Source organism: Wolffia australiana, chromosome 7 (genome assembly GCF_029677425.1).
Source record: "Wolffia australiana isolate 7733 chromosome 7, ASM2967742v1".
NCBI classification, from domain to species: Eukaryota; Viridiplantae; Streptophyta; class Magnoliopsida; order Alismatales; family Araceae; genus Wolffia; species Wolffia australiana.
In genome coordinates this window covers 18765790-18792099 of record NC_135841.1, presented here as the reverse complement: position 1 = coordinate 18792099, position 26310 = coordinate 18765790, and the positions used below count along the sequence as shown (strand labels likewise).

Below are 26310 nucleotides of genomic sequence, written 5' to 3'. Positions count from 1 at the left end.
AGTGACAGCGTGTCAGTGTTTGGCTCATCAGCGTCTTCTCTCTTCTCCTCCAATAATTAAATGATGCATCGCTGTTACGTGTACATGTGTGTGCCACATGTACACTGTTAAGAAACATGAGATGCCCCACATGAGATGCCCCGTAACCAAGAAGATAGAAGTAGAGAAGAAGAAGAGAGAAGGGGCATCTCACGATCTTCATCAACAAGCCTTTTAGGCTGAAACAACAGAGAGAAAAAGAGATAGACGGGGGTAAGAGGATGGACAGGGCGACGGACGGATCCGCCCTGGGAGACACAATAGAAAGAAAAGCCTCATTGATCTAATGTATTACACAGTTATTTATAGGCCTTAATATGATTGTTGTGCGATTGACCGTTGTTGATCCTCTGTTGAGAAATAGCAGCAGTCGACCGTTATCAGCAGTCGAACGTTGTACGCCTCTTCAGACTGGTGCATTGTTATCTCCTTAACATACACATGCCACCATGTGTCCGTGACACATCATCGGCGTTGCAACTTTTGACCAGTCAAAAGTTAAAGAATAACGATTAACCTTAATCATTGGCTGGTCACTGTTCGATTCGCACGTCACATTGTGGAAATAAAAACCCAAAAAATCTATAAAAATTATTACAAATTAAATATGAACCCGAAAAATATAAACAAATATATATTTCGACTTAGAAAAATCATATATTTATGAATATAAGTTGTAAAATTTAGAAAAAAAATCATATTTTGACTCATAAAATTATTTTCTTTTAGAATATGTCATAAAATTTCACATAATTCAGGACATCAGTCTAAAAATGGATTTAATCATTTTAAGCTTGATAACACGCATATATAATCGATTTAATGCAAATACACATGTAAATATGATCAGAGGTAACCTACTAAAAATATGTATTATCAGAGAGGGTGAGCGAGAGCGGAAGAGAAGGATAGAGGGTGAGAGAATGAGGGAGAGAGAACGCAAGGGAGGGAGAAGGCAAGAGGGAGAGTGTATGAAAGGGAGGGGCAGGGAGAAGGTGAGAGGGAGAGAGTGTGAAAGCAGGAGAGAGGGCGAGAGAGGGAGAGAGAGAGAGCACAAGGGAGAGTTCGAGAGAAGGAGAGGAGACAATGAGAGAGGGAGGGACTGCTAGAGGGAGAGAGGGGGGATAGAGAGAGGGGGAGAGAATGAGAAGGAGAGAGGGAGAGAGTTATTATAATATAATATTATATATTTATTTACATGGATGGTCTTCCATCAGGTTTGATTTGCGAACCAAAACCGGACCAAATGTTCAGTCAGCCCTGAAAAGGCTAACCAATGGACCGCTTTGGTTTGGTCCAATCTGACTGAACTTCAATGAGACCATGTCCTTCCCTACCCATGACATACTAAATCACCATTCAGTCTGTTCTATTTTGTCATCCGTCGCCTAACACTTATGGCGGAATCTTGATAATTCCCTTTTAATGATTGGCATGTTCTCTTCATCTTTTGCAAGAAATGGAACAAGTTCTGGGGCCATGTCAACGTGTTTCCTTCATTTTACGCCAATGATGTATCACTAAGTAAGAGCACCATCTTTTTAATGGCTTTTCAACTTTGATTAACACACAAATGAATGACTTTTGCAATTTTAATATTGTCTTTTTCATCTCCCGCAATCAAAAAAATGAGAAGGGGCCAGTCAATAATTGGCATCATGGAATTGCAATTTGCAATGCAATAATGGTGCCTTTTGCAATGATCAGCTGCACTAATCACCGCCCATAGTAATGATTGGTTGGTATTCGATCTAATTGAATGGTGACATATACCAGGGTACAGTTTTAAGAATGAAAATATTAATTAATTTATATTTAAATTAAATATAAGTCTTAAATATATAAGATACAGATTCTGTTTGAGGAATTTAATATCTTCCCAAATATACTGTGCAGAACTTCAGAAAACATATTCCAGCTTAATAAAAATAAATCATTTAAGAATATAATGTTGTAAAAGTCCTAAAAGAACATTAAATTCACAAGAATCAGGATATCACTCTAAAAATAGATTCTATCTTTATGCTTGATAACACACATGTACAATTAGTTTCATCCATAAAATATCTAAATATCAATGTATCAACCCAATAATTTGCATGTTTTCACATTTCATCACACATGCAGAAAAATTATATGTCCATTATCTAAAAGTTTCTTTTCTTGAGTCAATCCAAGTTAGGCAGTTAATTATTTTTTATTGAAAATTTTGGCAGGTAATCACCGTGAAGATGTTGATACTCAATGAGTTTGATGGAGATGCGCGTTAATACCATTGATTTTCCATTTTTATTAACATTAAAATGAACAGATCTGCATGCCATCAGTATTAATTTTTTAAATATATATTTATAATGATATATGTATATATTTTAGGCATTTTTATGAAAATTTCCAACATCAGGTTCGTAAAAAAAATTAAAATTTTAGGCAGGAAAGTATTTTATCAACCTAGTGCAAATCATGGTGTCTTCCTACAAGTGGTGTTTCCATCTTTTAGACTGTGACTAATGCCTGTTGTTAATGATTGAGAAAATGCTTCATTATGGTGCCACAATTCACAATGCCACAATCCATCAATAGAGTAACTGCTTATGTTTCTTGAAGCGCATAGGCATATGTGGCGAATCTATCAAAATTTATAGGTGTCCCTGGGTTAAGCCTAAATTCAACAGAGAAACATAGTCCATCTTCAAAGAAAGTCACATGATCCTAATGGCAGATAAGGATCCAATGTCAACTCTTTGTCCACATTACTATCGTCATCTCAACTCCCCTTGAATTAAATCATTTAATTCTTCATATTTAAACTAATTAATCCATGCATTCACCCTTTCCACAATTCCTATCATCAATTTTCCATTCCCTAGTTCAAAAATCAGTTTCAAATTCTTTTACACACTTATCTATCTATCCACATTCTCATCCCCTCTTTATTCTTACATCTTCAACTATATCTATACCTTATCCTGCATTTATGTATCCACATCAACTCTATTATTCTTTCTTATCATATTCTCATCTCCCCTCTTCTCACATATTTCTATATTTTATCGTATCAACTATACCTTATCATCTTTTAATTTATATTCCTCCATAGAGTCGACCCATGCTCATCCTAACTATTTATATTTAAAGAGTTAATATCACATTACAATATTTTTAGAACATCCAATGGGGGCTTTCAACAATTAATCACCTCCAAATTGAGTTCATTTGTGGCACTATTTCAAACTAACGATGCGCAGCATACTAGCTGTCAATGTGGAAACTAGCAATGAGTGGGAGACTGGTTACAAGTAGCATACAGGTGGTGACTGTGCTGTACGGTGCCTATGCAAGTATATGCTTAGACGACCATTTCAGCATCCCATCTATCACTTATGTTGCATTCCATCATTAATCCCACATTCCCTGCCTCAATGCAATCATATGAAAAGAACGATGTCAGGTGAATGTGGAGAGATATGCATAAATAAGGATGGCCACAAACCACCAATGGACGTCTCCGGCATTGTCGCCCATGCAATGACCCACTATTTGTCCTTAGTGTCTCCACATTGATGGCCACAGGATAGGCCATCCTTATCTATGATCTATGTAGTGTTCCATCATTAATCCCACATTGCCCTATCTTGACAAAATAGCATCATACAAATGATGGTAGAATAATGTAGAGAGATAACAGAAATAAGGATGGCCACAAATGGCCAGTGACGTCTCCAGCTTTGGCAACCATGCAATGACATCACCCATTCAACATGATCCATCCACCCCCCCATGGCATCATGCATAATGGTCAATGGATCAAGGAAGATTTATATAAATAGGGATAGCACATGTTTAGAGGAATAGTCCAGCTTTCCCATTCATGAAATACTACCATACATCCACTTTACCCATCCCCTTCCCAAACGCATCAAACCAATCAGGGCCAATGTATGTGGACAGATATTCATAATTAACGATAGACATAAGTTGAGAGGACAGTACAGTCAGAGAATGATGTGCCTCGTGCCGTTGATCGCCGGTGGGGAGCCTCTAATCTTCTTGACGTGGGCAACATAGTCGCTGAAGTGCATGGAGCAGAGTGTGCTCTGGTAGCGAGTTAACTGGACACGGCGGCGAAGAGTCTCTGTAATAGATCCACTGTAGCCAGCTTTGCGCATTAGAGAATCGATTGTTTCCACTTTAGTCCACCCTGCAACAGAGATATAACCAAAATATTTGCTGATAATGATTAACCCATTACTAAGAAAAAGTTGCTATATCTCTAGCTGTGACAGTGTGGTGATGTCTTTGACAATGTACCCAAATTCTGACTTCCTGCTATCGAAAACTTTGAGAGAGAGAGAGAGACTAAGTAGACATATAGAAGGATAGAGAGTGTGTTAATAGATAGACAGAGAGAGTGTGTGTGTGAATTAGATAGACAAAGAGGGGGAGTGCATGTGTGTATGGTTAGATAAGTAGATTGAGAGTGTGTGGGCATATATGTTGGACAGGAAGATGCATATATAGAGTGTGAGAGTGTGCGTGAGTGTGTTAGATTGTGTGGGTGTGTTATATACATAACGGGGAGTTAGATTGAGATGAGTAGATAGATAGCTAGATAAATGGTTAGGGAGAGAATGAGTCAGATAGCGAAACAAACAAAGAGAGAATCAGATAGACTGGCAGAGGGAGATCGAGAGCACGATAAAGAGAGAGACAGAGGAGAGAGAGAGAGTACGACAGTGAGACTGAGGACAGAGTCAGATAGACAAACAGAGGGAGAGAGGGGAAAGAGCGAGAGAGAGAGTAGGATAATGAGACTGAGAAGGACAGGGTCAGATAGACATACAAAGAAAGAGTGAGAGAGAGGAGAATCTTAGATAGATTGAGAGAGTTACTTAGAAAGATAGAGGCAGACAAAGTAGGCCGAGAGAGGGAAAGAGAGAGAGGTAGCTAGAGAGAGAAAGAGAGAGGGAGAGGGAGGGAAGGGAAGAGAGATAGAGAGAAACCTTCATGAGCTGCCACCTCCGGCAAGTATGTTGCGCTGCGTCTTGAATTATAAGTGGGGTCAGTAAATTCGATAATCACACCGTGCTTTCCAATCTGCAGATGAAGTGTCCACATTGAGATTGAAGATGGAATATGAAGGAAAACTTCTGGCATTCGATGTAATAAATGGAAAACACATAATTAGAGAAGCTTACTTCCCAATCAAGGTAGTGGATTGCAACTTCATAATTAGTAAGAATTGAAACTGTACATTCCAAGTGAGGTAGTTCTTTGGCTTGAATCGGAGGAAAACGCCTGTCCTTCAGAGCACTGCCAGAGGAGTATTATAATTGAGGGCAATTAGACACATTTTATCTGAACTCCAAATTATTCTATAATTGGTATATCTGGCATGTAGATTGGTATAGATGCCATAAAGATCTGCATAAAAGTTGGGCAAGGTAAATATATAAATAGAAAGAGAGAGAGAGAGAGAAAGAGAGGCAGAGAGAGATATATATACATAGACAGATAGAGATAGATGCAGACAGAGACAGGCAGATAGATACATAAAGAGAGAGAAAGGCAGAGAGAGATAAATAAATAGACAGATAGAGAGAGAGACAGACAGATAGATAGAGAGACAGACAGACAGATAGATCAATAGAGAGAGAGACACAGAGACCAATAGATAGAGAGAAAGATAAATGTATATAGAGAGAGAAACAGATAAATATATATATGTACAGAAAGAGAGACAGATAAATATATATGTCCAGAGAGAGAGACATATACATAGATAGACAAAAACGGACAGAGAGATAGATAGAGATAGAGAGAGCCAGAGAACGAGAGACAGATAAAGATAGAGAGAGAGAACGAGAGACAGATATAGATAGAGTGAGAACCGTAGAAAAAAGACAGCTAGAGATATAGCGAGGGCAAGAAAACGAGAGAGAGAGAGCGAGAGAGAGAGAGAGAGAGAGAGAGAGAGAGAGAGAGAGAGAGAGAGAGAGAGAGAGAGAGAGAGAGAGAGAGAGAGACATATATATAAAAACGGAGAGAGAGAACGAGAGATAGATGGAGATAGATATATTTCGAGAGAGACAGATAGATTGATAGCAAGAGAGAGAGAGAATCTTCAACCAGTATCTGCACAAAATAATATGAGCAGCATAGTCACCAAAAAAGACAAATTCAGGAGTAATTCTCGGAAGATTTGGTGTAAACTTTAACCCAGCGGGTGGGAAAAGATCAATAAGCAGGTGTAATCTGGCCCATAGATCATCCATTCCATTAAGATTAAGGTCAACAAAATCTCAGTCTTTCTTCCATCAGAGACGCTTCTCCATCTGCACATTCTCCATCACACAGAGGAAAAAAGAAAGAAAATGTGGCGAGGATAACCTTAGCCGAGTGGGTAATCAGGCCTCAGATAGGGCTGCATACAGGCAACTCATCCCCAATCATTTCGGGCTTCAGCCTCAGGCTGGTTGGTTATGGCCTCTATCTACTTCACGAAGTGAGCAACATGTGTTCACGCTTCTAACTCACACAGAAGATGATGAACATGATGATATACATAAGATTTGAATTTCTTTAATTAATTTTACCTGGTCAAGGCATAGTCCCTGAATCCAATGGTCAATGCCCTCGCTTCTAAAGTTCCAATGCATCCACGAAGGCGAGGCTCTCCGCCGTTGATAGACTTCTTCCATGTAACAAACAGTGGACTGTACAAAGGGTTATGCCAGGATTAAGATTCTGGTGAAAAGCTATGATAAATTTCCAACCCAAAATCTCTTCTTCTCCAAATCATCTCAACACATTTAAAATTTGATATTTTAACATGATTGATAAGCGTAATAAAGTAGATACGACACTCAACTCTACGTAATTAAATGGGACAAACAAATGGATAAGGAAGTTAAATTAGATGATGTAAAGAGACATCGGAAAGGAGAACGAAGAAGGATAATTGAATCGGAATAGAAAGCTCAAGGAAAAACTGCGATATTTTCAATCGGAAACTAGCAAAATAGAATCTTCAAGCAGATCATGATGTAAGCAATAAAAAACTGACCAAATCCCGCCAAAAGAAATCGGAAATCTTACTGATGGCCATCATCGAAGTCCGGGGGAGGCGCATCCTCGCTGTTGTAATGAGCGATAAGCGTGTCGAAGCAGTAGACCACCATTTCCCGATTTGCGGATACCATTCTGTACTGGAGAAATGGGGCTCACCGCTCGGCCAAATAGAATCGACGGAGAATCAACGCAATCCGACGAAGATCCAACGTCGACAGATAGAATCGAGATCGAAAGAACAACCTCCCCAACAATCTCCGAAGAACAAGGGGAGGAATTAGAAGAAGAAAGGAGAGATCTTTGACGTTAAGTAACATGCGTGTTCTTCATTCTAAACATCAAATCCTCGAAATACGAGCCATGGTGTAATACCCGAAATGTCCTTCTAGATAGGAGGTGACCGTATGCGGTAACACTACCGCTTTTGGTCCATAATCTACTTTTTCGTTCGGTGACGTCACCGCTGGTTAACACGTGCGGGTGTTTGGACACGTGGAGCCCCGTAGTCCGTTCTGCTTACAGGGGTGTTTTGGGTAAATCAGGGAAAAAAGATTATTGCCGGTTCGAATTCTGGATGGGAAAACCGGCCCGATCGAACCGGTTCCTGGTTGAACCGGTTCATAAATCCAGGGCAAGAAAACCCACATGAATCAACTCTTCCAATGGGGGGGACACTGAGTGGAAGACGGAGAATTGGGGATCAAGAAGGGGAGGCGACAATCGGCTGAGCAGGGTGAAGTGCATGAATGTAACACGTACTTTAATTTTAGTATTTTTACTAAACCTAAGCATAAACAAACATTTTAGAGATCATATCTGGTCCTGTTCCGGGTTGACTCCCGAACCAAAACCAGCCCCATCAGTCAATCTGACCTAAAATAGCAGACTGCCGGCGAGGCCTCCAATCTGTTTGGGTTTCTGTTATGGCGGCTATGTGCCCAATCCCTACACCAGTGTTGCACTTATCCTGTGGGACCCTGGAGCTTCCGCTGGCATGCGCATTGGCTGAGTTGTGCATGGCGGCATGCCGCCGACTAGGAGCTCTCCCAACATCCTTCTTGCAACTGGTCTGCAAGAGAGGCAATGCTCTGTGTGCTCTTAGTGGCAATGACAACCAACATCTTGTCGCATGTGTGACGGGCAGTGGATGCAAGGTTGGGCCAAGTAACAACGGATGTGCCACAAACTAACGACAAACATGCGCGAACACCGTGCATGCCCTACTTGCAGCGCAAATGCAGTGATGCCCGTCCTAGTCCTTGGGCCAGACTTGCATAGAGTAGATGTCGGTTTTGTGTAAAATGTTGACTGGCCATGGGTGGTGCTGACATGGGGGTATGGAGACCTCATTCTCATTACCACAGCCTCCAGATGCTCTGCATAGGGAGTCAAATCCATTGAAAGCATTGAGGTGCATCATTTGTCAAAGACTTGTACGTGTGTGCTGCATCAGGCATAATCATTCGTGTGCGCCCACACACATTGTGGGAGTAGGGTGATGAAATTGACATTCTAGCTTTTTGTTGGGAGAGACGACCATGTGGGTCATGTGTGGTGCCTTTAAGCCATAGCTGATGTAACAACCACGTGCTATACTATCTGCTTGTGTGTAGCTTGTCGTGGGTGACTCCATAAATTCTCATGTCAATATAGTATGCAATTTCATGTCTCAAGGTGTTCACCCCGCTACTTCGCCCTCAAACTCTAATATACTCAAAAACCTTTCTTGCAATTGTGAAGGGTAATTGACTTGTTTAAGAAGGTCAAAGCTGTGATGAACCATAAATTAGGGTTGAATATGTTTTTAAGGCTTCTGATTTAGACAACAATATTTATAATTTTCTTATAAGCATATAGTGCGTAAGTACAGAATCTGATGGAAATATATGTGGCCGTCAAGCTAATCACACATTCCATGTCTCCTTCCATGTTCATTAATAGAACATACTCATTATAATACATGTGTGATGCTTATAATGAACTCCATTAATACATGTTCAGACTTAGTGAATTATGATTAGATCGTAATACAAAGATCCCTAGTCTTAAAGCACGTGTTCTAAACATCCTATTCAACAGATACATGAGAAAGACATCGAAGTATCCAGATAGAACAACACTATCTAGACTCGCTCATATGATGAGTATGACCATTACCATAGCCATTAGTGCGGAGACACTAAGGATTGATAGTGGGTGCTCTTTAGTGGAAAGATTTCACTGAACTGATCCGTACGAATCCCTAAATGGTATTATATCGAACTATCAATCAGGTTGATTCACGTCACGGTTGTGTAAGTGGTCCTTAGATCTGAGACACCAAAGACATCTTGTGGACGGACAATTGTACTTTGACTATGACCTATGTAACCCTAATCATGGGATTCTAAATAATCTTAGTTCAAGTGCATCAAGAAGTTGTCGAAGACAATTGAGTGGTCAAGATGAAATCGTCCACCTTTTGTATAATAGGTGACAACTCAAGGAAGTCGATGTGATGAAATCTTTGGCCAATGAAGATAAATATCGAAGGAGAGTTCTCTAATGATTTCCAAATGCGTCAGTACTAACTCGGATGACCGATTAGGGTTTGACAGTTGACCATATCCTAAGTCATCCTAGGAGCATCAAGTGGATGAGGGACTACATGTACACGATAACCAATGATGAACAGGTTCTATGAGTGAGTCATTACACACTCATTTGTATCTTCTAAAGCACGAGGTATAGCTTGGCACCCCACATGTTGGAGACTAAACATATCTATTGGGTTAAATCAATCCAACATTATTTAATCTATATGATGATATAGTTATTCAATTTGGAAGGCCAATAAAGGTTATTGGGCCACTAGAGTCATTAACTAGACTGATACATGGGCCTAGAGGGTCACACGCAAATGGTCTTTTGGACGTCGGATGATATACTTAAGTTTTGGGGTTTTATGAAAAAACCCACTAAGTATAAATAGGGGAAGGCCCTGAAAGAAATTCACCAAGGCCAGAATTGTTCAAGGGCTTTTTCCCATTCTTCTCCATTCTCCCCACACCCCCTCTCCACTCCCGATGTGATCGGGACGGCATAACGACATCGATGGAGGTTGAACAGGGCTCGTCAACGAGAAGTAGGAGATCTGGTGTGCCGAGGACCGCGTGGATACATCTAGAGGCTGCATAGTTGAGCAACTCAAGTCGTCTCGCTCCGAGATCCAAGACATCACGGATGTGATCTTTGCAAAGGTACTTCGTTTTATGGTTTTTATCGATGCCATATGATTTCACGTAAGTCTTCCGCTGCATATCGTTTTGATTTCTCCATCCATGTCAATACCTCCAGAACCCAACATAATCCACAGGGAACAGGTATTGAATAAGCAAATTTAATCTTCAATTTCTATTTTCTAAATTTTATATCAAATTTAAGAATTAAATTTAAATAAAAGAAATCAAACTTGGGAAAAGTTATTCAAAACAATTATATAAATGTCTGAGAAATATTAATCCAATTTATCCTAATTTATTCAAATTTTATAAAATAATTTTGAGAATTTTAATATCTTTGATAGAAAAATACTTATTAAGTCTAATTTAAAATACCTTAGTCAATGCTATGAGAGCATTGGGTGACCGTAGACAGGGATGCATGTGAGAGGAGTTGAGCAGATGAAAGAGATATCGTGCGAATTGATGGCAGATAAACATCGATGAACGACGAAGCGGGAGAAAATGATGATGATTTTACTGTCACAGGTGCAATGGAGATGGAGGATGATACACACTAGTTGAAGGTTGTGTGCATGATAGTGGAAACCTAGGCTATCATTGATGATGACCTAGGAAAAAAGGATAAAGATGTGAGTTAGAAAAAGATGAAGATCACAGTAACCTTGTTGTCAGGTACCCAATGGGGCGAGTGGTGCTTTTTCTTCATGTGTCTTGATCTAAACCTGACTCCTTCAATAATTTGCTATTGGAGTACAAGAACATACCCAAACGAGATTTTAAATAAGCAAATCACTCTGTTAATCGTAATTAGAAATGAAATCTAAGGGTGAATTTTTAAAATGAGAGGGTTTTATATTTATATATTAAATATAATAAATAGATATAGGAGTGAAAGGTTGAACTGCCCTCAAAATTTCAGCCCAAAACTCTGACTCAATTGTTAGATGGCATCGTTTCAATTTGGAGCAATATGAGCCATCTGATTTTTGCTCTTCTCCATTTAGTGTTGCAGATTGCCAGCATGTTACACAACTTCAGGAGTTGAAAAGGTCAAAACTTCATTCAAAATAATTATATAAATTCAAATTTGCATGATCTGAATTATAAAGTTATGTTCTTTTATCAATTTAATGTCATAAAAATACACTAAAATACCAGAAAACCCATAAAAATCAGAACAAAATTCTAAAAATATAATAAACCATTAGATACTTTTTCTTACCTATAAAAATATTTTATGTAATAAATTTATGTTAAAAATTATACAAAATACCGTAGAATATAGAAAATTGGAACTTCACTAAAAATGTAATAAATCATTTTTAATTTTTAATAACTTGGACTTTATGATTGTTTCAATGAGAAAAAATACATATAATACATGAAATTACTAAGAAAGTTAACATGTTATTTGGGATTATCAAGCTGAAGCATTACTAAACTGCTAATTCAGCCCCACAAGTTAAGCCGCGTGATAGATGATCCTTAATCTTAAATGTCAAACTCAATCCAATGGGGTTTGATGGTCCCTATTCCGTCCTGGTTTATAGTAAAGACCTGTTACCATTTCCGGTTCCATCAAGTCTTCTTTGGGCTCGATCTGACCCTAGTTCAGCTAGATTGACTAGTCAATGTCAAAGTAAAAGTAGAAAAATTCGTGTTGATGGTTATGGCGACCATCAACATAACTAGATTTAGAATTGTTGGTAATGAATGTGACTTCACATTCCCTTCTTTTCCTTTCTCTCTCTATCTCCCTTTCTAGTCATTTCCCTCCATATTTCTCTTTCGTTATGGTGAACTGTTGACGGGAATATAAAATGAAGAAATATCAGATATAGGAATAACTTGCCATGGGTTCTTACAGCCCGCCATCTAAGAAGAGATTTTCTTCATCAAGTGGGTGTCCCCTTATGGTCAATTTTTCTTTAGCTATGATGATCTCCATATGGTCCTCTCCAACGAGCTATGTTCAACCTATAAACCCAATTGTTTCGTCATCATGCCATCCAACCCCAACAACCAGCCTGCCACCAATCCCTGCCCAAAGTCGACGACACTTTCATGATCAAGTTCAGCTGATCGATACTCCACTATATCCAAACACAAAAAATTGACATGCATACTAGATATTCAAGTCCTAAATACTTTCAATATCAACAACATCAAGTGGGATCTTCCTACGAGGATGGTCAATAGGGAGCTGAAGTAACCGAGCAAGGTGGGAAGTTGAAGCAAGGAGGGGGGGAAGAGGGGCCAAAAAGCCCTAGAGAGGATAGAAAGATGGTGAGGGAGCGGGAGGGGGAGCAGGGCTCCCACAACTTAGCTAATCCCTACAAGTCAATCATACACTCTATATATATCATTTAAGGTTCATTAATACAATGTATTCATTATAATACACCACACATGATGCGTATATTAATATCCATGAATGTACAATCTGACTTAGTGAATAACCATGAGATCATGATATGGATATTACTACTTTGGGCATGTGTTCAAGGGATACTCAAGAAGGACACCAAAATATCTATATATAATACCACAATATAATCTCACTCATATGATGCAATGAATGGAATAAATGGGTGTGATGAATGACACTGACATATAAATTGGATATGGATGGTTGACAATTTTAAGAGGAAAATGAAGTTAGCACAATAAGACTCATTATAGATCCTTGTATTCTTCTAGGATCAAGGCAATTTGGGACAACAAGAGAGCCACTCCACTTCTCTTTCTCTTTCTAATTTCAATCGCCATATAACACTGAGAAAACTTGATGAATCATGATATCACTTTCTTTCACAAGTCATACTACAGTAGGATTGATTATAATACATTATTTACATGAATCAAGGAGCTAAATGTATATATGTTATAGATCCAACCACACAGATGGAAAGGGTAATGAAAAATGAATCCATGCTAATAAAAGTAAGCATGAAATGTATTTTGGATCATTTGAAGTTGATCATTATTGGCCCTTTGATTTCTCTCTCCCATCTGATTTTCTCTCTAGATCGCAGGCATGCCATGATAATCATGGAAATCTAGAAAAAAATCATAAAATGCATTAATAAAGCCAATTAAGATATTATTTCATTAAGATATTAAAACTAGTTTTTGGAATTAAACCCATAAAATATATTTTATTTCTTGGACAATTTTAAAACTATTATTTTAAAATAAAAATATCACTTTGAATTTAATGTCAAAAAATTAATATATAGATATATCTCTTTTTGAATTAAAAATATTTTCATTATGAATATGATGTCATAAAATATATGAAAGTACTCAAAATTTTAGACTAGTAAGAAAAACTGGATATAAATAAATGTAACTATTTCAAAATTGATAAAATCATAAAGAATCATCCAAGTATAAATAGCGTATTAATTTCATGATATTAATATAGTTATCATAGTATTATCACTTGATATCTAACAATACAAAAGGTCGATTGAGTTTCATCTTTACCTCCTCTTTCTATACATGCCATTTGATCTATAAATTGAGGCTTGGAACTTTGTAAAAATCATCCTTAAACTTTCTTGTAATATTATTGGGCTGATTTAAAGAAAGCGAGTTTCTGAGATCCATCAAGCTCGTTATCGGTGTCCTAACTATGTGAGAAGAGGCAATAGAAAAGTGGGGGACCTTACACGCACTTGTAGATCACTGTGATCTTCGCAAAATGTGAGGATCCATGGTAAGCATCATTTCTTCCCCATGTAAGGATCTACAGTAAACTATAATAAATTAGTTATCATAGAAAATTACTTCCCCATGGGAGGACAGTGGGAATCAAACCCAGGTCTTCTCCTAGTCGTAGATAAACTTTACCATTAAACCTTACATTTTTTATTTTCATGATTAAAATTAGTGTTCATCTATCCCATCATCCCCTTGTACTATCTCATCATGTCTTTACACATTTGAATCATGGGTTTCACACCACCCTCTCTTTGTTATCTCAACTATCATCCCCCTTACTGATAATCACAAATATCATTCTAATTTTCATAGTAATTTTATGTGTTTATTATCATTTAAATGATCATAAATTCATTTTATTAAAGTTTAAAATGTTTTATTACATTTTTAGAATGAATTTAAACTTTTATGTATTTTCTACCAGAAATTTCTAACATCAAGTTTTTGAAGAAAATAATTAATAGAAAAAAAGAATAATTTTTGCATTTGTATAAATATTTTAAATGACATTGTTGAATTTTCCACTTCTAGAAGTACGTGCCATGCTGGCAATCCACGAGAAGATTGGAGGAGAGATAAAATTAGACGACTGAGATTGCTCCACATTTGAACGATGATATCTATTCCCTCTATTCATCTTGGATTTTGAAATAGAAAATCCTATTGTTCTAAAAAAAGCACCCTTATATTTTATCATTAATTTGTCAGATCAAGATATCTTCTTGCATTCTAGGAGTGAGAGTGATTTTTCAGATCAAGATATGTAAAGAAAAAGCACCACTCAGCCTGTTGGGAACGTGACAAAAAGGTTAGTGCGATCTTCATCTTTTTTGCTTACATCTTCATCCTTTTTCCTAGGTTATCATTATTGATAACCTAGGTTTATACCATCACGCACACCACCTCCAACTCCACTACTTGTCATCATCAATTGCCCCCCGTCCACCGCTCATCGGTGTGTATCCGACATCATCTCCGTCGCTATCAATGGCTATAACTCTTTCCTCTGCTACACTCCACTCACGCCCATTACGCCTAATCCACTATCATTCTCTCTCTCTCTCTCTCTTGTCCCACATGGCTTAATTCTCTAGTCCTACCGTCATTAGCCTATATCAAGGCTTGTAATCCTCTCTTATTAATATAAAAAAAGAATACAATCATTCTCTCTTTTCCACATTGTATCAAAGTAACGATTGATCCTAAAATTAAAAATTTTCCGGTAAAAACGAGTGTTGGTTCCTCTGCTCTTCCAGCACCGACGTCTCTCTCAAGTGTCGCCTGTCCTTCTCAACAATCGTCCTCCTCCCCGACCTCTCCTTGCCAGCTCAATCAGGTGACTGTGTCTCCTCACCGTCCTCCTCCTCACCGGTCGTAGGATCACCCTGTGGTAGCTCCTCGGCTATGCACTGCTTCTCTTGCGGCCCTACCGCACCCTCCCATGGTCTCCAGTGGCCTCGCTATGGCCTCTCGTGGCCCCTGCCGCGTCTCCATTGCGGCGGCCACTGCGGCTCCATCGCGGCCGCTGCCGCTGCCCCACCGCAGCTCCTTGCTGCGGATCCACTACAGCCGACGCCAAGATCCACTACGGCAGATGCCGCAAACCACCGTGGCCGCCGTCGAGAACCACCGCAGCCGCCGACGCGGATCCCCGTGGCAGCTCCACCACGGCCGCTGTCGCGGCTCCACCGCAGCCGCTGTTGCGATCCCCCGCGCCAGCCGCCGTGAACTGCCGTGGCCCCACTACGAACGCCGCAGTGGCTCCACCGCGACCACCACCGCGGCTCCACCCCCGTCGCCACCGCTGATCACAACAGCTTTTCTGCAACTTCCTGTTAGGGCCCTAAAGTCCACCCCCGGTCGCTTGCATCACTTCCATAGGATCACATCTTGTTGCCATATTGCCAAACTCTGCAACGCCACTACTCCACTCCAAGTCAGCCGGCCCTCCTAGTGTTTTCCCGGCCTTCTTTCGGCACCCTCGTTGTCAATACCGGCGATCTTCCAAGTTGGCAATCATCTCCGAGCCGTGATCCTTTGCCAAGTCTTGAGGTATGGATCACCTAAATGATTCAAACCTATTGACAAGGGTTCTTTCTCCACTCGGACAAGGTGCACCGCGATATTTTATCATGCCGCAACTCACTCAGCCGGGGTATATCTTCAATGTAAATAATTATGGGTCATGGGCATCGGGATTTGAGCATTTCCTGACGTCCCACAACCTGGGTAATCATCTAATGGAGGAACCTCCCAACATAACATCACCGGCATATGCAGATTGGAATCAGCTCGACTCGACCATATTAACATGGATACTCAAGAGTAGTGTTCGCCCGTCCGATATCGGTATCGGATGCCGGTATCGGGACGGATGATGCATCGGATACTGAAGGGAATTTCTGGCATCCATTTTTTTTGATATCTGGATATCGGATATCGGTATCGGATATTGGTTACTACAGTGCCGATATCCAATACCGATGTTCGTCTCGATGTCGGCATCCGTCTCCATCTCAAGGGGAAGGATGACGATACCGGATATCGGGTGTGGATATCAGTTTTCGATATCCAACACCGATATATTTTATAAAAATATATTTCATTCATTATTAAAGAGAAATTAGGCGAATCAACTTGCGGTAGAGGGTAATTAGAGCTTTTAATTTTTTTATTAGCGTTGTAATACATACAAGTCGAACTTTTTTTTTCCCATATGGGATAACAGCAGGATTTCGAGATTAACAAACTCTGAATACTTTATCCCATATGGAAGATAAAAGAAATTTTGGCTTGTATTTATTAGACAAAGTATTAATATCATAAATATATATTATATATAAGACGATTATAATATAAATAAAATCTATCGATATAATATTAATTCATTTCATATATTTACCTTGTGCAATATATACAGTGATAAGCCAAAAATAGGGGTAGAAATTATGCAGTTTTTAGCCCTTGTCGTTGTGAATTTTGTCTTATGCAATCAAATTTATAAAAACTCTACTTAAGATGTGTAGTGATAAGTACGACTGTTGTCCAAGGGAAGCTAGTAAGGAATTCAATTTGATGATCTTCTTGGTAGTTTAACCCTAATTAGAGTGAATTTGATCTTCAATGAGGACCAACTCACCCTAATTAGAAGAGAAGTTTAGAAAGGGGGGGTAGAAGAGATGAGATGAATAGAAGAGATTGGGAGCTCTAAATTGGTTTCTTTGATCCAAATAAAAGGATCAAAGAGGTCAATTAGAGAGGTTGAGAGGGAAGTTTAAATTTGTGTTTGGTTGGTTTTGTAAAAAGGCCCTTCAAAGTTCGAAAATGATATAAATACTTTTTTTTCTCTTATAAATATACCTTTTTTCCTTAGAATAAATACATTTCCTCTTCAAATAAATCTAAAAAAAATCCTAAAAATTCGTAAAAAATTATAGAAAATTCTAGAAAATTCAATGATTCATCCCCATGCTGATAAATGTCGAAATTAAATATTAAACTTGCCATTTTCATTCAAAAATAGTTATTTCGAGCTTCAATAAATCCTTTAAAATTCATAGAATTAACAGAAAATTAGGGAAAAATCAGAAATCACTTGAAAACACTATTTTCATGTAAATATATGATAACAACCCCATTTTAAGCTCTTTAAATGCATAAAATTGTGTTAATAACATGAAATAAAGACAGAATTTAGGGTGTTATCATACATCACATGATTTTATAAATTTTCCATATGGGATAACAGGATTCAAATTTTAATGTAAACTGCGAATCTTGTTATCCCATATGGAAGAAAATAAAAATATTACATTGTATATATTAATCGAGGTTGATAACATATCAAAACGTAAGTTGTTAGATTTAAATAAACCAATGAGTGAGATAGATAGCTTAATTTTTGTCAGTCGATACCGGTACTGAGATCTAGATACCAATTTCGATATCCGGATATCGAAACCGATATCTGGCATCCGGTGTCCGTCGCGTCCCTCTGCCTACGGTATCCGGTACCGATATCCATCTACCCCTCAGAGATAGATGTCGTCCGATATCTAATATCCGATATCTGGTACAGTCCCAATTTTTCTCGAATATCAGATATCGGTTGTCCGATACAAGATGACAGACGGATATCTGTTTGGCGTACCCTACTCAAGAGCACTTAACAACCAATCGCCGAGCCCCTAGCTCATATCCAACCCGCTAAGCAACTGTGGACGAAGTTGGAGAATATGTACGCCAATCGAAGCAATATTGGTCACATAGTGGAAATCTTTGAAGCACTCCTCTCATGTAAGCAAGGAGAATCTACGCTCTAAGCTCACTTTGGGAAAATCCAGGCAATAATTCAAGAATTGGCCGTCTACCAGCCAGCTACGACAGACTTGCGAATGCTGGAGCGTTATCACCACGAGTTGATAGCTGGCGCCTATCTTGGCAAACTACATCTGTATATCTCCGCATAGATCACGGGTCCTCTTCTCTCTAGAGATCATGTTCCTGACATCACTCAAATCTTCTCCACTGCAAGAAAGAAGGTGCAAGGACGCGGGGATATAGCAAGTAAGCAGCTCGAGTAACCACAGGAGTGTCAAACATCTCATAGGGGGCCTCTCCTACTCCGTTAGCAATGGTGGTATCGGCACTATCTGTTGTGAGGACTGAAGGTAGTCGACCACCTTGCAGGAAGGGACATAATTCTTTTCCCCCATGCTCCTACTTCTATAAACAAAGTCACCCTTCGAACAAATGTTGGAAGAAGTTAGGGAAATCACAATCTGCCCAGCCAGCGGTGGAAACTTCAGCTAATCAAATTCCACCCTCACCGTGAAGTGTCCCATTACCGGCGTTTCAGGTAACACTCACATTAGCTGATTTGCATGAATTCTTGCAATTCATAGGCCCACTTGGATCTTCTCATCCATCACCGACATCTGCCCCATCCACAATAGGCACACACACTTTTCTTGCTTCTTCATCTTCATCGTGGATTATTGACTCAGAGGCCTCCAAACACATGACCGACACATCCTCCATCCTTCCATCATACAAACATAACTCTCTATCTCCTTCTATCACCATTGCCGATGGCCGGACATGTCCAATTAAAGGCCTCGGCGATACCACAACCTCATCACACTTACCTCTCACCTAAGTCCTCCATGTCCCCAAATTTCCAGCCAATCTTCTCTCGGTCAGCACCATCACCCGTAGCCTTCAATGTTCTGTAACATTTTTTCCTACTTATTACACCTTCCAGGATCTGCATACCAGGAGGAGGATTAGTTTGGGCCATGAGAATGGATGGGGGATCTACGAACTCATCTCCGATGACATCCCTTCTAGCCCTCGGGCACTTTTCTCTTCTCCTACTTTAAAATTATCTTCTTTTTTGTGGCATCAACGCTTGGGACATCCATCTTTTGAAAAATTATAGAAAATATTTCCTTCTCTCACTCATTTTTAGTGCGGGTCATGTAAATTAGGGAAACATCATTGTTTCTCCTATCAACGACGTGATGAACCGCCCACGTCTTCTCCGTTTGACCTAGTCCATTGTGATGTTCGGGGTCCTTCGCGTACTCCTATTACTGGCCATCCGTAATACATAGTCTTTATTGATGACCATACCAGAGTCAGCGATCGCACTGAAGTTTCCTCTACAATCATCCAGTTCTTCAATGAGGTACAAACTCAATACTCCACTATTCCAAAAATCTGTCGTAACGATAATGCCTTGGAAATAGTTCAAAACTCACTTCAAACATTCTTTAGTGAGTGTGGTATAATTCATCAAACCTCATATCCTCACACCTCACAACAAAATGACACCGCCGAACAAAAACACCACTCCCTACTTGACATAGCTCGCACACTTCTTATTGAAATGCATGTACCTCAATATCTCTGGTCGGATGCTATTCTAACCGCCACATATCTCCAAAATTGCCTCCCCTCCATGATCCTCAATGGCAACATCCCACTTCATCTTCTTCATCTGAATGCCACTCTTTTTTCTTTACCTCCAAAAGTGTTTGGTTGTAGTGCCTTCGTCCAAGATCACTCCCCATCTCTTTCTAAACTAGCCCCTCGTGCTCAAAAGGAGTTCCTCATTGGCTACTCTCAGTTGCAAAAAGGGTATTGTGTTTATTTTTCACATACCCGGACTTACGTCATCTCAGATGACGTTACATTCCATGAGGAGTCTCCCTTCTCTCCAGAAATGACTCCTCCTCGTGTCCCCGTAACACCTCCACCAGGCTTCTCTCCTCTACTCGATGTTATGGATTTCCCTCCTCTTCTCATCTGTTCAGGATCTGATTCATCAGCTCCCACTGGATCCTTCACGGCTCAGCCTCCTTCACCTGCGCCACATGCATATGCCAATCTCCAATGGTGCCTTGACACCTGCCTCTCTAGCTTCTTCACCTTCACCGACGCCAAATGCAGATCCGCCAGTCCCCAATAGTGCCTCAATAACCGCCTCTTCACCACCCTCCATGTATGATCTTCACCTTCCCATTTCCCTACGCAAAGGTACACGTATGTGCACTCAATATCCTATATCTAACTTTGTTTCCTATGATCGCCTCTCTCCTTCCTTTCGCACCTTTGCCCTGGCCGTCACCTCTGAGTCATTACCCAGGACGTATGATGAGGCAGCATAGGTACTTGCGTGGAAAGCTTCCATGGATCTTGAAATAATGCACTTGTCTCACGGGGCACATGGACATTAGTCTGTCGACCACGAGATGCAAATATTGTAACATGCATATGGGTGTTCATAGTCAAACACAACCTCGATGGGTCAATTGCCAGACATAGAGCTGGATTGGTTCCTTGCGGCTTCACCCAAGTATATGGGATTGACTATACTGAAACCTTCTCTCCTGTAGTTCATCTCAATTCCATCCAAGTGATCCTCTCTTTGGCGGTTAATCAGGCATGGAGTATGCATCAGTTTGATGTGTCTAATGCGTTTCTTTATGGCATTTTTGATGATCAAGTCTTCATGGAGCAACCTCCGGGGCATGTTGCTCTGGGAGAGTCATCCAAAGTATGCCATCAAAAAAAGGCAATCTATGACCTTAAGAGAGTCCTTGCTCATGGTTTGCCAAATTTGGCCGACTTCTCAAGAATTTTGGCTTCACTCCGTGTCATGCTGATCCTACAGTGCTCACCAAGAGCACTAATGCAGGTATTATCATACTTGCACTCTATCTAGATGATATGCTTATTAGTGGAATCACCAACGAGGGTTTTTAGGCCACCAAGGCCTATCTCATGCAATATCTTAGTTTGCGTGACTTGGGGACTCCTCGATACTTCCTCGGCATTGAGTTTGCTTATCAGGGTGACAAATTCTCTCTCTCTCTCTCTCTCAAAGAAAGTATGCCTTAGACATACTCCAAGAAATGGGACTTCTGGGATGCAAGCCGACATCATCTCATATGGAGGCTCATCCATCATTTTGGGATACTTCATCGCCACTCCTAGCTCATGCTGACTAGTATTGATGATTGGTGGGGAAACTCATTTATCTCACAGTGACACACCCTGACATTGCATATGCAGTTAGTGTCCTTAGCCAATTTATGTAGGAGCCACATCAAGTTCATTGGGCAGGAGCTTTACGGGTACTTGCCTATATCAAAAGTGTGCCTGGGAGAGGACTTCTTTATCAAGGCCATCATCATCTTTGAGTTGAAGCCTATTCTGATGTGTCATATGCGGTAGACCCAGGGAATCGAAAATCCACTACTGGCTGTTGTACTTATGTCGATGGTAATCTGGTCACATGGCGCTCTCGTAAGCACAAGGTGGTCGCATGCTCTAGTGCGGAATCCGAATATTGTGCCATGGCTTCCCTGGCTCGAGAGATGGTATGGCTTCAGCTTTTGTTACAGGGACTTGGTGTGGAGTCTCCAACACCTATGCCTATGCACTGTGATAATCAAGCCGCTATCTTCATCGCAAAAAATGAAGTGTTCCATGAGCAGACCAAGCATATTGAAGGGGACTAGCATTTCGCGACAAAGTAATGGCAGGGGTCATTTTGACTCCATTTGTCGCATCATCTCAGCAGCTTGCGGACGTCTTCACCAAAAGCCTGCTGGGTATCTCCTATGATGGGATTAGTTCCAAGCTAGGCACGATTGATCTGTATGCTCCCGCTTACGGGGGAGTGTTAAATAAGGCCCCCATTAGGCCTAATCCACTATCATTTTCTCTCTCTCTCTCTCTTTTGTCCCACATGGATTAATTCTCTAATCCTACCGTCATTAGCCTATATTAAGGCATGTAATCCTCTCTTATTAATACATGAAAGGAATACAATCATTCTCTCTTTTCCACAAGGTATTTTAATTAGAATTAATTAGTACTTCCAACTATAAAATTCCAAAAAACTTCATAGAATTATTTATTTCATTAATTGCTAAGATAAATAAAAGTGTAAGCTAAACTTCAATTGTTGAGTATTTCGTGTGGATTCGACCTTTGTCTGATTCTGGTAAGGAAAATTCTAAATATTATTGCATAAGTCAGAAACCTGAATGACATTTTCAACCCTAATTTCTGGTTTATCACTTACACACATCATTATTTTTATCACATTATTCTCGTCTATTTACTTTCTTATCTCATTATTGTCACTCCATCATTGCTCTCACTTGTTCTTCTAATATCATCATTATCAATATCTACTATTATCATCTTAGTCTCGTTAGTGATTATCACCTTCTCACCTTAAGTGTTCCTTGTCTCTTGACCACATATTTTATACTTATCTCCGTTCATCTAATTAATCACTAATAGAATATTAAATCCTTAATTACGATTCCTTGTGGAGATAATTTGAATCATCTCCAAGTAGATTTACTTGAGTGCAGGTTTTTATTCTCATTGATTAAAAATCTAAAATACCAATGGAAAATTTAAACCCTATTTTTTAGATTATCACTGAGTCACAAATTATGTGAAAAAATACATCTCTATGCTTTCAATAACATAAATTTAAGCCTCAAATTAGGAAACTCTCAATTCTAGATAAATTCAAAATATTAATAATGAAATTTTATGTTTGAATTTTTAATTGCTAATCATGGCGTCACATGGTCACTATCATAGACACTACATCCATAATTATATACCACTTTGTGGGAAAAGTTTTTAAATAAGTCCTTAACACAACTAAACACAGAAATTCCCCTAACTACATGAAACCTAGACAAATACATTAAATATGATGTGGTCTAAAGGACTAAAATAAGAAAATTAAAATATTTAAGTCCTTAGAAAGAGTGAAATAGTGGCCTCCCCTGTATGATTTGGATGGTGTGCATGGAAGCTGATTTATTTGGTGAAAAAATAATAGTTGATGTGCTGGCCTTTTACGGTATGCAATGCAGTCCTAGTGTCATGGAAGCCGTTGGAGTTGAATTGATTCCCTCATGTGTTCTTCATGAAGTCCAAGAGTAATTCATGTGGGGAACTCCTTGCCAGCTCATGAGAGCTCCCACACTCTTCTCCACATTTTTGGTACATCATATTATTAGTGAAGATTTGACATTCATATCTCTTCCAATGGATTAGTGCCACAAATTGGTTGTTTGAAGATCCCATGTGGAGAGAAAGACTTGGTTTGTTTTCATAGACAAAGAATGCTGATCCAAGAGTACAGATATGATTTTAGTAAATGATAAATGTGTCAGATCTGCCAAGAAGGAAAGAAGTTAGTGGTAAGAGAAACATAATACAGTCAATGAGTTTCTATTAGAGAATATTATAGAACAAAAAAATACTAGTTTGAGGACTCCCAACGAGTCACATGGGATCTCTCCCCTACCTATGTGGTGATCAATTTTAATTTTAAAGTTGTGATTTTCAGATTGGGGTGGAGGGTGCTACTATCCAATATTGTAATTCTTTGGAGTACTCATAGATGGTAGGTAATTCTACAATAAGCTAGTCACTTATTTGTACATTGCGGGATACAACACCGATGGTTGGTCCATGGGGATGAGTATGGTGACCCAACCAAAACCTCATTGCTTGGAGGAATGCACATCATCCAAATCTCCCCTGTAATGATGAGGAGAGATAATAGTGTTAGGCCCCTAACTAGGCGGCATTCCCTGTCCAGAGGCCTGCGTGCTTATTGGGAGGGCGTGTCCATTGTATTTCGGCTCACGACATTTTTAAGGACTGAGTCATAATGGGTAGCAATGTCCAATACCTGATCTTTCAGGCCATTGCCACAGTCGATGGTGATTCACGACAAACTGTGTATGTGCTCGTTCGCGCCCAAGGCGGGACGGATCAGGTACGGTCCACACGTGCTGGGCGCACGGGCTGAACGGTGTGTGCGCGTGCGCCAAGCGCCGCGTGTGCCAAGCGCCGCGTGCTATTGCCATGCGCCACGCGTGGGCGCCAACGCTACCCGCCAGCGCTGAGCGCTGCGCGCGGGTTCGGGACGCGCAGGCCGAGCGGCGTGCCGCAGGTGTAGCGCGCGGAGTTGTGCAGGGTGTCGCGCAACGGCCTCGCGGGCAGCGCGCGCATTGCGTGTGAGGGGCGCGAGGCTGGGAGACATCCCTCCAAGAGACTAAGGCATGTGGCGCACTGAGAGCACCTAGACGGCACAGCGGGCGCGTAGCGCTCTAGCGGGTAGTGCTGGGCGCGCAGCGCCCAGCTCGGGGGCGTTGAATGCGGCGGCGTTGTGCAGACTGCGCGCTAGAGTGCTGACACGAGTGCCAGTGGTGTGTGTAATCGTCAAACCCGCGGGCGCGCAGCGCCCGGCCTGGCGCACTTGTGTAGCGACAGAGCGGGCGCGCGCGCGCGGAGCAGCAACCCTGAGGCGGTGTGGCGACACTACCTCGGCGCAAGGTGCCTCGTCTCGTTCGTTGTATCACCCCTCGTCTTCCTCATGTAATTATCCCCAATTATGATTTACTCTTTATGATATAAATGCAATGACCCTATTCACTGACGGTGCCTAGCACCAACATCTCCTCTAACCCCTTCCAAGCGATCTTAAGCAATTGCAAAAGCTTTCGCTGCAAGAGATCAAGGATGCTCAGTGTTCTGCTCCAAGCACTGAGGCCGGCACACGCCAATTCCGAGCAAGAAACCTAGCTCGAGATTTGACTGTGTGACAGCTAGAGAAACCAAGGAGCACTTGATGGACCTTCAAAACTTCACTTTGTTTCAATCAGCCTCTCTAGGAGGAAGTAAGCTTAAAGATATTTTTTGCAAAGATCAAGGGCTCAATTTATAGATCCAAAAACATGTATGAATATAGGATGAAAATACAAAGTTAGCCTTAAAATTTCACCTCAATTTGAGTTCTTGATCATCGGATATCAAGCCTGGAAGTTGGATGATTCCTAGTAGTTGATTTAATTCAAATATTTATCTCTCCTCATCCTCGCCAGTGCCGTCACATATTCTATTAGGATTTTGTCTCATCAATGCATTTAATGTGATTAGTGTCTGAGATTCTTCCTCATCATCCACGATAGACGGCTCTTATCGCACCACATGGCACCCTCAACCACGAGGCACATTTATTGTGAAAAAAAGTTCTTTTGTGATTTTTCTGCATCACCTATGCAAAAAAAGTCAAAAGTGATTTCATTATCCATTAAATGCAATTATGGCATCGGTAATCGTGATCCCATAACGACTTAGTTGAATGATTGAATGATGCCAATCATTAACTGAGCTTAATGATTGGCTGTGGCCAATCATTAAACTTAATCTTGATCCGTCGCCATTCGACTAATCAAACGGGGACACATGACGTCTCAAAATAAAGGTACTAAAATATGTTCTAAAATTCATATAATCACATAAATATAAAAATACAGATAAATATATATAATGATTTAGAAAAATCATATATTTTTGAATTTAACGTCAAAAATTTCCAGAAAAAACATTTTACGTCTCAGAAAATTATATTCTTTCATAAATTAATGTCAGAAAAATCTCCAAACATTCATAAAAATTCTAAAAATTCAGAATATCATTCTAAAAATAACTTTAATCATTTTAAAATTGAAAACATGCATACATAGTCAAATTAATGCAAATAAATATGTAAACATGGTCAGATTAAACTATTAAAATGCATGTTATCAATTCTCTTACATTGTAGAAGATATTATTCAATATCCATGATATAAATAAAAATCTAAGTAGGAAGGAGATAACACATTTATATCACATGTTACACCATATAAAGTGT

The 26310-nt window shown here is 39.9% G+C and overlaps 1 protein-coding gene across 1 annotated transcript; it reads right to left on the bottom strand.

The window, feature by feature from the left end:
- Positions 1-3832: 3832 nt before the first annotated feature.
- LOC144705712 (AMMECR1 family) lies at positions 3833-7426 on the bottom strand. Its single transcript, XM_078578485.1, has 5 exons — positions 7138-7426; positions 6636-6755; positions 5238-5352; positions 5043-5136; positions 3833-4240 (listed from the first exon to the last, which is right to left on the bottom strand). Exons 1-5 carry the CDS (start codon positions 7239-7241, stop codon positions 4035-4037), a joined length of 639 nt encoding a protein of 212 aa, XP_078434611.1. The 5' UTR covers positions 7242-7426; the 3' UTR covers positions 3833-4034.
- Between the last annotated feature and the right edge of the window lie 18884 nt (positions 7427-26310).

Bases quoted from the DNA above. Each gene is read 5' to 3' on its own strand.
- LOC144705712 (XM_078578485.1), bottom strand. From the start codon at position 7,241: ATGGTATCCGCAAATCGGGAAATGGTGGTCTACTGCTTCGACACGCTT. The intron at 6,756-7,137 runs GTAAGATTTCCG...CCCTTTGTACAG, and splicing joins GACTTCGATGATGGCCATCA to TCCACTGTTTGTTACATGGA. The intron at 5,137-5,237 runs GTAAGCTTCTCT...CTTCATCTGCAG, and splicing joins TCCACTACCTTGATTGGGAA to ATTGGAAAGCACGGTGTGAT.